The 10240-nt window shown below is 46.6% G+C and overlaps 1 protein-coding gene and 1 pseudogene across 1 annotated transcript; both read left to right on the top strand.

Annotated features, from left to right (window-relative positions):
* The first annotated feature begins 1420 nt into the window (after nt 1-1420).
* LOC125510129 (wall-associated receptor kinase 5-like) lies at nt 1421-4588 on the top strand. The gene is made up of 3 exons (XM_048675219.1): nt 1421-2297; nt 2933-3073; nt 3471-4588. Exons 1-3 carry the CDS (start codon nt 1421-1423, stop codon nt 4586-4588), a joined length of 2136 nt encoding a protein of 711 aa, XP_048531176.1.
* Nucleotides 4589-7267: 2679 nt separating this feature from the next.
* Nucleotides 7268-8833, top strand: LOC125556451 (annotated as a pseudogene).
* The last annotated feature ends 1407 nt before the right edge of the window (nt 8834-10240 follow it).

Below are 10240 nucleotides of genomic sequence, written 5' to 3'. Positions count from 1 at the left end.
GGCGTCCTCCTTCGCGTTGAACCACGCGACCACCATCTCCCTATGGCGTTGTAGTGCCGGATCAAAGATGTTGCAGAGGTGACGGAAGTTGGCCCAGCGCCGGCGCTGCGGGACTTGGCGGCGCGCAAGCCACGCTTGCGCGCCGCCTCCCTCTGCTTGTCCGACACGGGAGGGCGGAGGCCGGAGCCGCCTGCCTTGTCGTCGTTCCTGCGCTTGTGGGTGATGAAGTCGTTGCGGCCGCCGCCTCCACCGCGGCACCCAAAGCTCCGGCGGTCGCCGAAACCCCTGCCGCCTCCACGCTCCGCACTCGCCGTCGCCATCGCCGTGAAGATCCGTTCGAGCAAACCGCGGCAAAACGCTGCCGAAGAGGGATGATTTGTGGCGGAGATAGAAAGGGAAGAAATGAGAGGGATACCCTAAATTGGCAAGGCATCAGCATATATACCCCGGATGTGAGGGCGGTTTACTGACCTCCCGTAAACCTTTTACGGCCAAGCCGTTTTTGCGGTATTTGCTCGGGCCGAATTTTTTGGGCGGTCCCATAAATCGGCCGGAAAAACGTTGTTCGCCGGGCCTTAAGGGATTCGTTAGAGATGCTCAAATCTTTGCTTCAGTAGACCCCTTTCCGGAATTTCTCAAAAAAAAAGTAGACCCCTTTCCGGTTACGCAAAAAAAGTAGACCCCTTTCCATTTCTCTCTTCTACCCCTCAAAAAAGTAGAATCCCTCTTCTGCAGCCCTCTTCTACACCGCCGGTGAGGTCACACGGCCTCTCTCCCTCCCGGCACACTACCACAGGTCCGGCGCCTCCCTGTACAAATCATGCATTCGAAGCTCGCCGCCTCGCCATGGCGCCCTCTGCAGTGGGGCGGCGTCGTCGGCGTGTCCCCGGACACCCACGCGCATTTCCGCCTCATCGACACCGCATCCCGCCGCCGCGCTCCACCTTGCGCCCTCCCTCCGCTTCCCGCCTCCGAACGCTCTCTCTGTAGGTATAGCTCCCAATCTCTCATCCAAATCGAACAATTAATACCGCCAAATGTTTTCTTCTGAGTGTGCGTATTATTTTTATCTTATCGTGCAAAATTACTAAATTAGTGACGAGGGGCATAGAGCAATCCAAAAGCAAGAAACATCCTTGAATCTAGAAATATATAGAAATAGATGAAGAGACCTCTCCTAGTATATGTTGTTACCTGATATCAAGCCCACAAAATCTCTGACCAGAATTTTACCTAGCTTTGCATTCGCAAGATCACAGTCCTCATCCTCTGACATGTACCTTAAACACAGCTCAACACTGTTATAGTTTTCCAGGTTGTTTCTACGTACAATGTATGTATAAACAAAATAATACATAGAATTTCTCAGTTGCAAGTTTTAAAATAGTTAACAAATGACTGTTTTTTTCAGGGAATTAACATGGCGTCAGTGCTACTGCTCGGTGTCGTTGCGGTCATGCTGCACCTAGCGTCTATATCAGCGGCACAACCTGACCGCGGATGCAGAACACATTGTGGTGATGTCGAGATCCCCTACCCATTCGGCATCAGTATTGGCTGTGCTATGGGCCAAGGCTTTGAGATCAACTGCAGCAGGTCCGTCGATGGAAATGACAAGCCGTTCCTTCTTGGACGGGAGATTGTAAGCATATCGCTGTCCCGTGGTCAATCCCGAGCTTTATCATGCATCCCATCATATTGCTACAATCCTAGTACAAGAACAATGGATAGCAAAGTTTGGGATTTTGAATTAAGTTGGCCTTATCGGTTCTCAAACGTGGACAACAAGTTCGTTACCATCGGTTGCAACACAATTGGGTACATCTACAAGACCAACGGCATGACGAGGGATGCAACAGGATGCGTATCGGTGTGTGGGAGCCCAGAAGACCTGACAAATGGCTCGTGCGTTGGTGTTGGCTGCTGCCAAAATGTTGTCCCCAAGGGCTTAATGGGCTACAACGTCTATTTCTATGATGTGGATTATGTCAATAAAACAAATAGTTGGTACTTCAACCCATGCAGCTATGCCGGCTTGGTGGAAACAGAGGCGTTTATCTTCAGCTCCGATTATGTAACAACTACAAGGTTCAATGATACCTACCACGGCCGCCAGCCGGTGGTGCTTGACTGGGTGATTGGAAATGCAACATGTGAGGCGGCACGCAGAAACATGTCTTCCTATGCGTGCCGTGGCGGGAACACCGTTTGTGTGGATTCGTCCAATGGCCCAGGGTATCGTTGCAACTGCTCCGTCGGATACCAAGGGAATCCTTACATCTCGGGCGGATGCACAGGCAAGTTCCTCCTTGCTCAGCATGGATCTTTAGTTCGTAGAATTTTTTTAGAGCAATCTAGAGAACGGATTTCTGCAATGGACAGATGTGTATAATAGTATAAAAAAAGTCCTTCTCAAGCATGCAGAAAATCTAAATAGAGAAAGGAAGTTCTTAACAACGAAGGTTGCAGATCAAGTTATATATGTATTACGTCCGTCCAAATTTTTTTGCCTTAGATTTGTCTGGATACAGATGTACTGTATCTAACAATAAAATGTGAATAGATACATCCGTATCTAGACAAAGCTAAGGCAAGAATTTTGGGACGGAGGGAGTATAATTTTGTTGTAGTAGATCAGTAGATGTATATGTAAATGGGAAAAAAATTAGAACCAACTGCCAAAAGAAGGGAAAAGGAGAACAAACAATTATACTAACAACCTATTGTACTCATCTCATAATGATCAGTTTGTTATAGTAGACTCGATGTTCATTCCACTAGAACTGCAACCCAGTTAACTGAAAAAAAAGTCTAGATAAGTGTCATTTTATTGTAATCTACTGATACTCCAATGTTCGTATCTGTTTATCTTTATTATATTATCTTCGAAATACTCAAGTGGGACAGGTATTTTGTTTGATTTTCACTGTAGATGTCAACGAATGCCAGCGCAGTCCAAGCCCCTGCCCTGAGTCTGCATCTTGCGAAAACATAGCGGGAGGTTACCATTGTTCATGTCCTTTTGGCAGCAATTTTTCAAATGAAACAAACACTTGCACCAACCGGTTTATAGGTAAACCACCAGAAGTTAGCGCTTTGCTTTATTCATCTTACATCCACTGATGCACCGTTTTAGATTCTGAAAAATGATCTCCGTGCTGTAATCTGGTAAATATTTTGTGTTTTAGTGAGAACAGCAGAGTTGTCACTGTTATACTCTGTTGTGTAATCTGGTAAATATTTTGTGTTTTGGCAGGAGCAGCAGAGTTGCCACTGTTATGCTCTGTCACAGACGGAATTTCTTTTTTGCTTTAACTTAGACTGGGACAAGGTGTTAGTCCTTTGATTCTAAAAAAACAAAACAATGCAATTGCAACTATCACTGGCAACAAACAAACAAAAGATAAGTAGTTACATAGAAAAAGGGAAACTTGTATGCCTCTAACTATTATGTATGCATACTTTTGTAGGAATTGTTATTGGACTAAGCTCTGGTATTGGAGTTCTGTTTCTTGCGTCAATTTCAGTTTTGTTGGTTCAGAAGTGGAAGAGAAGTACTAAAAGGCGAGTTCGGAAAGCACACTTCAGGAAAAATAACGGCCTTCTCTTGGAGCAATTGAACTCATCCGATGAAAGTGCCGCACATAGCAGCAAATTATTTTCCTTGGATGAGTTGGAAAAGGCAACGGATAATTTTGACTCCACGCGCATTCTAGGCCTCGGAGCGCATGGTACCGTTTACAAGGGGATTTTATCAGATCAACGTGTGGTGGCCATAAAGAAGTCCAAAATGGTCGATCAAATAGAGATTGATCAATTCGTGAACGAGCTTGCCATTTTGTCACAAATCCATCACCGAAACGTGGTAAAACTATATGGATGCTGCCTTGAGTCGGAGGTGCCCTTGCTTGTGTACGAGTTCATCTCTAGCGGCACGCTCTCTGAGCTTCTTCATGGTGACCACCTGAGTGCTAGAAGCTTGTTAACCTGGGACGATCGTATCAGAATCGCTAGCGAGGCGGCAAGCGCTATTGCTTACCTCCATTCCGCTGCTGCAACACCAATTTTTCATAGGGATGTGAAATCTGACAATATACTCTTGACGGATAACTTCACCGCAAAGGTTGCAGACTTTGGTGCTTCAAGATCCATTTCCATCGACGAAACTTGTGTGGTCACGGCAGTGCAGGGTACATTTGGATACTTGGATCCTGAATATTACCATACATGCCAACTGACTGAGAAGAGCGATGTTTACAGTTTTGGTGTGATAATCGCTGAGCTCCTTACTAGGAAGCAGCCAATCTTCCTCAATTCCAGGGGTGAAAAGCAGAACTTGTGCCACCACTTCCTTCAAAGGCTACAGGCTAACACTATGATGGAGATCGTCGATGTTCAAGTTCTCGAGGAAGGTAATGACAGGCAGATCAGTGAGATGGCCGCTCTTGCGAGGGCATGCTTGAGGCACAAAGGTGAGGAGAGGCCTACCATGAAAGAGGTGGAGCATAGACTGCAGCTCCTGAGAGGCAAGATGTCAATGAAGAAAAACCATGAGTTGGAGGTGGACACTGAAGCCGGGCCATTGTAACCGTCGAATTATTTCACATATTTCACCATATGCTTGTTTTTTTGGACTGACTTACCTAGCTAGCCGAATTCAAATCAGACTCTTTTAGAACAATTTTTAGTATGTATCACGAATTGGATTGGTATATACCTATTTCAGTTGCAATTTACTGTATAATGCATTCGGACTCTGAAACCATAACCGACTTGGCCCTCCATATACCCGCCAGGTCGGAGTTTATTTTATTTTTTTGAAAACCACCTCATATTGATTAACCAAGATTGTTATTACAATCATTCATTACAAAATTCACCACGCGGGGCGGAACATTATTAACAAGAATACCATCCGATCTATTATCGAAACTAAACTTTGCAATCGTATGGGCCACAACATTAGCCGAACGATTAATCTTGGAGTATTTAAAATTATTTATAAGCTTTGATAAACTCCTCGCTTCCTTTTTCAAATCTGCCATTGGAGACATGTGTCCTAATTCATTTGCAAGGGACGCAACCACAAACGCACAGTCAATCTCCAAAATTATAGGATTGTGAAAGGTATTCCCTTCTTCCGGGTTTATTAGGCCTCTCAGCATCACAAGCATGTCCTTTTTTTATAAGGTCTTGCTTTGGAAAGATGCATGCATGCAACCATTTCATTGGTTGTATTGAAAGCCATTATTATTGGTGCCATGGCTGGAAAATTAATACACTTCATGCATATTTTTTCATTGGCTGCATGCATGTGAGAGAGTGCATTGGGAGTGGAATGGAAGAATTAATGTGAGCAAATTACTTTGTGTCTTGGTCTAAGAGAAGTTGTCTTTAGGCCTAATAAACCCGGACGGAGGGAGTAATACCTATATATAGACCCGCAATGCATGCTCGGAGTTCCGCCTCCTCCACGCTTTTACAAAGCCCAATGTAATCCCAAGAAGAGACGAGGACCTTCCCCGAAGAGTCCCTGACCATCACACCCACACTTGCAGCGCTAATGCTCTTCACATTGCTTGCATCGACATTGATCTTAATATACTACCTCCGGTCCTTTTTACTCCGCATATTAGAGTTGTGTCAAGTCAAACTTTGTAAACTTTGATCAAATTTATATTAAAAAATATCAACATCTACAATATCAAATATATATACTATGAAACTACATTTCATAATGAATCTAATAATATTAATTTGACATTGTGAATGTTCATACTTTTTTCTATAAATTTGGTCAAAGTAGAGATGCTTTGACTTCAGACAAAACTTATATGCAGACTAAAAAGGACCGGAGGGAGTACTCCGAAGGAGGGGGTTGCCATAACACCTGAGTTTCCATATGATTAGGAACAATTTTTAATCCAGACAACAGATCTTTACCTTTATTTTTGAGTCCACCTCTGGGCAGGATTGAATTGCGACAAATGACGACAAATAATTCTTCACAAAATTAGCTGAGGCCGAGACAAGTTCCTTCACCTTACCAAATATCAAGTCATTCCTCAAGTGCCAAGCTCTTCAGAAAAGGAAAATAATTTGGTTATGCAGAGTAGCATTCAATTGGTCCAAAAGAATAAGAAACCAATCAGACCCCGAATGCTTAAAAACCTCCTCCCCAGGAAGATCCCATATATCCCTCATTGTCATACACAACGCATATGCCTTAGGGCACTTGACTAGCGCATGAAACTTATTTTCATCTTCCACTCCACAAATAAAACATGTACTAAGAGTGGCTTGGTGGTGCAGGACTCTGTTTACCTGGACGGCCAAGCTGTTCGTAGCGACACACCAAGCAAAAATACGAATCTTCTGAGAAACATTGGCCTTCCAAATAATATCTTAAATCTTTCTCTCCCCCAACACCGCGTCACTATATTGCCCTTCATCTTCTTTACGTTCCTTTAAATTAAGCATAAGCATGTACGCGCTTTAACTAAGAATAAACCATTTTTCTCGAAATGCCAAGCTATAAAATCTGCTTCCCCTGACAACTAAAGACGTAGACTTAAAATCTCCTCTGCATTATGTGGATAAAATAAGTGCCTAACCAAATTCTAATCCCATCTCCTCGGTCCACTCAAAATTAAAGCAGACACCCATTTGATCTTGGTCCTGTTCTTTGCAGTAACCTTAAGACCAGAGATTCTTGGTAGCCAATTATCTCTTCAAATATTAATATTAGACCCATCACATACTCGCCAAATAACACTCGATTTAAGGAGGTCCAAACCATGCAGAATACCTTGCCAAGGAAGCGAAGTTGATTGTGGAAAAACAGTGTCAAGGATATGCCCCTGAGGATAATATTTCGCCTTCATCACCTTTGCGCATAAGAACTCGGGGTTAACCACCAATCTCCAAGCCTGCTTAGCTAGCAGAGCTTGGTTAAATAATCTGAGATCGCGGAAACCCATACCTCTCTCACCTTTAGGCCTAGTGAGTTTGTCCCAAGCCAACCAGTGAGTTTTCCTCCTATCCTCCTCGTCACCTGACCAAAAGTTCCTTATAATATGAGACAGCTCCTCACAAAGCTCTTAGAAATACCCATGGCATAAACTGGAAGAGACTGGAGAACTGATTTGATCAACTTTTCCTTCGCCCCACTAGATGCATATTTTTCAATCCAGTCCGATAAAATCTCAAGAGCTTTTTCTTTAGTTGATTCATGATCCCTGATCTCTGCCCATCGATGGAGTCCGGCATGGCCGATCTCGCCGCCCGCCTCACCAAGCGCCTCGCGGACGCGAACAGCGACCGCAACCTGGTCTTCTCGCCGCTCTCCATCCACGCCGTCCTCGCGCTCCTGGCCGCCGGCGCCGGCAGGGACACCCTGGAAGAGATCCTTCGAGTCCTGGGCGCACAGTCCCGCAGCGAGCTAGAGGCCTCCGTGGCGCTTCTCCGGGACGGGCCCCTTAGGGACAGATGGGAGTCCGGCGAGCCGAGCGTGGCGTTCGCGTGCGGCGTGTGGAGCGACCTGACGCAGCCGCTCAAGCAGGCCTACGTCGACGCCGTCGTCAGCAGTTACAAGGCCGATGCCGCCGCCGTCGACTTCCTAAGAGCTCCGGAGTAAGCGACGGCGCAGATCGACGCGTGGGCCGCGGCGGCCACGAGGAACCTCATCCGGTCCGCCGTCCCCCCGGGAGCCATAAACCAGGACACCAGGCTCGTGCTGGCCAACGCCATCTACTTCAGGGGCAAGTGGAGCCTGCCGTTCTACGAGCAGCGTTTTGACTTTCGGTTTGAGATTTTTTTTTCGCCCCAAGCCGAGATGGCCGAATTTCGGTCATTTTCAAAAATTTCGGTCAAAATTTGACCAAACTTTGACTAAAATTTGACCAAAATTTGTCAAATCGGACCAATTTCGGCCAAAGACAGATTTCGCCCCAGGCCGTGACGGCCGAAATCCGTTTTTTTCGGCCGAAAATGAAAACACAGTCTACGAGAGCTCGACCAAGAACAGGCCCTTCTACCGGCTGGACGGCACCGCCTCGACGTCCCCTTCATGTCGAACTACAACCGCCACTACATCGCCGAGCACGACGGGTTCAAGGTGCTCAAGCTGCGCTACAAGAGCAGCTCGCCGCCCTACACCAGCATGTGCATCTTCCTCCCGGACGCGTGCGACGGCCTGGGGAGCCTGCTGGAGAAGATGACGTCGTCGCCAGGCTTCCTGCGCGAGCACCTGCCGACGAGCATGGCCGTCGTCGTCGAGTTCGGGGTGCCCAAGTTCGAGCTCACCTTCGAGGGCAGCGTCACCGACGTGCTCAAAGACCTGGGGCTCGCTCTTCCTTTCGGCGAAGGCGCCAACCTCTCGGAGATGATGGAGGACATGCACGTGCAGGTGCAGGACGTCTTCCACAAGGCCGTCATCGAGGTGAACGAGGAAGGAATCAGAGCCGCCGCCGTCACGATGGCGTTCCCCGCTCCTGCGACGTGCTCTACGCTCCGGCCGCCGGTGGTGGACTTCGTGGCGGACCACCCATTCGCCTACTGCATAGTCAAGGAGGGGTCGCACGCGGTCCTCTTTGCAGGGCATGTTGTCGACCCCGGCAATGGCCACGTTCAAGCGTGCGTTCTTCGATGATGGCCCGGGGTCGCCGGTGTTGCCAATTGTTCCGTTTGACTGCCCGACGACATACCCAGGACCGCCGTATAGAAACCTCACCTCACAAAATCCAGCATATCCACGACCACCAAAAATGCTAGACTCGCGGGCCCCGTAAGGAGCTCAGCCTACGGATGGAAGTCACGGGATGAGGTGTTCTAAGTAGTCCTGGCCATGAGAAGTCCGGCCCGGCCCAACGCTGCTTCTGGGCCAGGCTCGGGCCTAGATTTTCAGCCCAATGGCCGGGCTTAGGCTCGTCGTTTTTGCGATTTCCTAAAAACCGGGCCCGATGGCCGGGCCCGGACCTGGGTTTTTTGCCTCGGGCTTGGCTAGGCCCCGGCCCGAAGCCCGGCCCGGCCTGAGGTTTGGTCAGGTATAGTTCTAAGCTCGATTGATAACATTTTGTAATGGTTAGTCCTACACTTACGGGGCATATGGCACGGGGGAGAGGCTACATACTAACTTGTCGGCTCCTTATTAATCCCCCCCCCCTAGAATTTCATTGGGGGCCTCACCACTAACCAATGATGGATTTACGCTTCAGTCCGTAACTCCTTCCGTGTCAAAACAGTTCGTAAGTGTAGCATTTCCTTTTTGTAATACAAAGGGAAGGGAGAAAGTGGTGGATGCCTCAGGCAACATTGCACTAGTTTTTAAGCACTAGTAACCAGTGACAGAGGTAGGAACCATGGGCATGGTATTCATTGAAATTTGTTTGTACTAAATACCAACAATATACAGTAAATATAGCTACAATATACACACACATCACCAAATCTTTGGTATTCATGTGAAGACCTAAGAAGACCCCTGATGCCACCCCTGCTAGTAACGATTTTGAACACTTTTTCTTTGCCCTACGAGCCACAACAATACATTGATAATATTTTCTTTTATCATAATTCCAGACTGGTTTTACTTCAGTATATAAGAATTCCTATAGTTGATCCATGGAGTCGGTTTTTGGCAAAATAATTATAGACAACAATGAAAGGCCAGCTGTGGAGGTTTTAGAAGAAAACCGCTGCTTTCCTAGGAGAAATCAACTCAAATTGGCTCAAAGAATTCTTTGTTGCAGCCTCCCGTCGGTGCCATCCCCGTTGCTGCCACCAAGCCCAGCCGCCCGGCTTTCTCTCTCATGTAGAAGTTATTTTGGTGCTCTGTTGATGCTTTTTTCTTTAAATCCCATGTACCTTTATTCAAACTTGACAACCAGTACATGCACAATATGCTTTGGATCATTAACTTAAGGAATTACATAAGTAACTCTTATGAATAAGAATCACACTGAAATCTCTCGGAGGCTTATTCTTCATGGTCACAAACTTTGCAATAAGAAATATTTTCAAAGACTCAATAAAGACACTGCAATCAGACCATCGTAATGGCATCGCCACCCATATACTTGCAGCAACTTCTCAAAGTTTCTGAAAGCCCATGAGCCGGCCAACCAAAAAGATGGGAAGCCGAAAAGTACTTGTATTTGAACCACAAAATCTCAACCAAAATATCATAGAAGCTCTCCAAATCCACGAAAGATCATAGAAAAAAAGCACCAGATACTAGCCC

Source organism: Triticum urartu, chromosome 5, assembly GCF_003073215.2.
Source record: "Triticum urartu cultivar G1812 chromosome 5, Tu2.1, whole genome shotgun sequence".
In the NCBI taxonomy this organism is placed as follows: Eukaryota; Viridiplantae; Streptophyta; class Magnoliopsida; order Poales; family Poaceae; genus Triticum; species Triticum urartu.
This window is presented reverse-complemented; position numbering and strand designations above follow the sequence as displayed.